Here is a 3,045-nt window from a genome sequence, read left to right as displayed (position 1 = left end):
AATGTTGGTTCCGAGAGACCGAGCCGGCATATGCGAGTACCAGGATTTGAACCCTAGTGGATTGGGAATAGCAATGTCCATCTAACCAACTCAACCACAGGTTGATTCGCGTACGGCTCGGAAACGAATTCTATCGATCCGTACTGCTTTGGGATCCAACCTACATATACGGAGTATATTAACCAACCGATCGATCAGTTATTTTTTTGCTTACGTGACAACTTGCTTCGCACGATCGACTAATAAATAAACCTAATTTAACAAGCCCGGCCGGGCGATCTGGCGATGGCGACGGCGACGGAGGATCCGTGCCCGAGCGTGCTCATCGCGCCGCAGATCGAGGCCGACGACGGCACGCTCACCACCGCCGGGCTCTACCGCTGGGAGGAGGGCCAGGGCGTCGCCACCCTCGTGGTGGACGCCATGCCCGACTACCGCTCCTTCCACCCCGACACGGAAGCGGCGCACGACCTCGCGCACTGCGACGGGCTGCTGCTGGTGCCCACCGACGCCGCCGTGCGCGTGCTCAACCCGGCCACGGGCCGCGTCCTCGCGCTCCCATCGAGCCCGCGCGCCGCCGCGCCGCCCCCGCTACCCTCTGGCCGGATCGTCGGCCACCAGGCGTTCGGCCTCGGCTGCGACCACCGCTCGGGAGCCTACATGGTCGTCCGCATCTTTTACCGCTCCCTGGACGAGGTCGAGCTCTACGCCGGCGGCTGCACCTACACCTACTCCCTCGGGGCAGAGGTGCTCACCCTCACAGCCGGGGGGACGGACCAGTGCTGGCGCGAGACGGCGGCGCCACCGCCGTGCCCCGTCATACCAGGGCGCACTGCGACATTCTTCAAGGGCTCGCTCCTCTTCACCCCCCACGAGCGGGTCCTCAACGGCGGTGACGCGCCGGGCTTCGTGCGCTTCAGCCTGGAGGACGATGACGAGCCATTCGGCGTCGTCCCGGGGCCTCCCTGCGAGAAGAGGATCGACTACGCGGCGTCGAGCATGGCGGAGCTGCGCGGGGAGTTGTGGCTGTGCGTGGGCAGCCCGAGGCCCGGCATGGGGTCGGTGGAGATGTGGGCATGCGGCGGCGACCTGGCCGGCGCCCGGTGGGACCGGCGTCACGTCGTCGAGGCCTGTGTTTTCCGTGGCAACCGATCTCTTCGTCCGATGACTGCGTCCGCCGGCGCCATACTGCTGCGCGCCGGACCGTCGTATCTCTGGCGCTACCGTCGACATGGTTGTGAGCCGGGCCACGGTGATCTCCTCGACACGCGGTATCTCAAGTATCACCATCCCGACAACGACGCGGGCACGGTGGTCGTCGAGTACCCAATGAAAACAGTCCTTGCCGTTGACGTAGTTCCATATGTTCCTAGCCTAGTTCCAATCTAGCTCGATTCTAATTATTTCTCCTCCTTCCGTAGAGAGACGCCATGTTTTATCTATATATTGTAATAATACCTAAGGCAAAAGAAAAAGAGTAAAAGAATATAAGAGCGTTTAAAACATTAAAGTAGTGATCTAAATGCTCTTATATTTCTTTGGGCGCTTATAGGCGCCGGCGCACCGGCCCAAAACTCGGCCGGTCGCAGGGCATCCGCACGATTCAACACATAGCGTTCGTAGGATTCGCTTGTCCCCGGAAAAGAGAAAAACTCAACGCAGGGGCGTTCCCCATCCCCTCTCAACCCGGCACCACACGGCCGTTCCGCTCGTGCCGCCCACCACGCTCACAAACCGGCGACACCCCCTCCATGCTCGAACTGCTGCCGCTCGCCGCCCGCGCTCACCGATGCTCGACGTCATCACCCTCCCGTTCCAGTGGTTGCAACTCGTCGCCGTGCTCATAGCACCCCATGGCCGGTTCCAGCTCCTTCGGATACCCATTGTAGCACTCCGGTCGCTGGTTGCAGCATCTCGGCCTCGCCCCCCACACGCTCGCACGGTCGTAGCGGTGCCGGTGCTGATTCCAGCTCTCGGTGGAGCCGTTTGAAGCTTTTTGTCACAGAGGTTGAAGATTCTTCAGATGCCCGTTGAAACTTTTTCCACAGCTTGAAGCTTTTTACCCATGTCAGTTGAAGCTCCTTTCACCGTCGCTTGAAGCTTTTCCACTGTTGGTTGAAGCTTTTTTCATGGTTGAATCATTCTTCACGCGGGTTGAAACTTTTTCCTCATGCCAGTTGAAGCTTAATCCACTCGCTTGAAGCTTTTCCACCGCTGATGGTGCAAGGTTTGCAGCAAAAAATGGTGGCCGTTCCAGCAAAACTAAACACCGGTTCCAGCATTTGGGTCACGTGGTCTGTCTGTGCAGCACCGGCGGCATACGGTTCCAGCTCCTGGTAAGACGATTGCAGCATGTCATCTACTCATCTTGCCGGATCCAGCAGGCAGCAGGGCACCTCGCTCGCCCCCCTGGAGCTTGCACCAAGCCATGGCACCGGTCTCAGCAACCACTTGGGGCCGTTGTAGCATCTGCCAAAAATCGCCAGTGGCAGCAAAAACTTCCTCGCCCGACGCTGCTTGTAGCTCGCCGATGCATGGGGTGTGTCTCCGGGGCAGCTCGAAGTTGGCCATGGTCTCTGCAGAAAAAAAAACGGCGAGAGCTACCGCGTAGCAGGCCTGTCAAGGATGGAGGTTTGAGATGGAGAGAAGCGGAGGGAACCAGCTTGGGTTGTGCCGTCCATGGCGTCTCGAGTGTGAGCGGGAGGAGAAGAGATGGGAGAGGATGTGCGGTTGAGAAAGAAACGCGTCAAACTTAAATCACGTGGGGCCACTGCCAACGAGCACGCGTGGAAAGCGACCGGCCAAAGATGCAAAACGTTTTCCTATTTCTTTACGGAGGGACTACATTGCAATTACGTTTGCGTTCAGTGATTTTGCTCCTGCTTGGCAGTAAATAATGTTTTTTTTGAAACGTACTATTTATGTTACCATTCTCTTGGTTTCTTTTTAGTTTTCATATAAAATTTGTACGAAGTCAAACTTCATAAAGTTTGACCAACTTTGTAGTAAAAAATATCGACATTCACAATACGAAATTCATATCAT

The 3,045-nt window shown here is 57.3% G+C and overlaps 1 protein-coding gene across 1 annotated transcript; it reads left to right on the top strand.

Annotated features, from left to right (window-relative positions):
- The first annotated feature begins 285 nt into the window (after nt 1–285).
- On the top strand, nt 286–1,423 carry LOC147963543 (uncharacterized). Its single transcript, XM_087529612.1, has 2 exons — nt 286–512; nt 609–1,423. Exons 1-2 carry the CDS (start codon nt 286–288, stop codon nt 1,387–1,389), a joined length of 1,008 nt encoding a protein of 335 aa, XP_087385738.1. The 3' UTR covers nt 1,390–1,423.
- Nucleotides 1,424–3,045: the final 1,622 nt, after the last annotated feature.

Source organism: Triticum urartu, chromosome 6A (genome assembly GCF_056163025.1).
Source record: "Triticum urartu cultivar PI428250 chromosome 6A, HENAU_Tu73, whole genome shotgun sequence".
Taxonomy (NCBI): domain Eukaryota; kingdom Viridiplantae; phylum Streptophyta; class Magnoliopsida; order Poales; family Poaceae; genus Triticum; species Triticum urartu.
The sequence above is the reverse complement of the archived record's forward strand: the minus strand, read 5'-3'. Positions and strand labels throughout refer to the sequence as shown.

Excerpts from the sequence above, each read along its gene's own strand:
- LOC147963543 (XM_087529612.1), top strand. The coding sequence starts at position 286 with ATGGCGACGGCGACGGAGGATCCGTGCCCGAGCGTGCTCATCGCGCCG. Across the intron at positions 513-608 it reads CTGCTGGTGCCCACCGACGC|CGTCGGCCACCAGGCGTTCG; the intron begins CGCCGTGCGCGT and ends CTCTGGCCGGAT.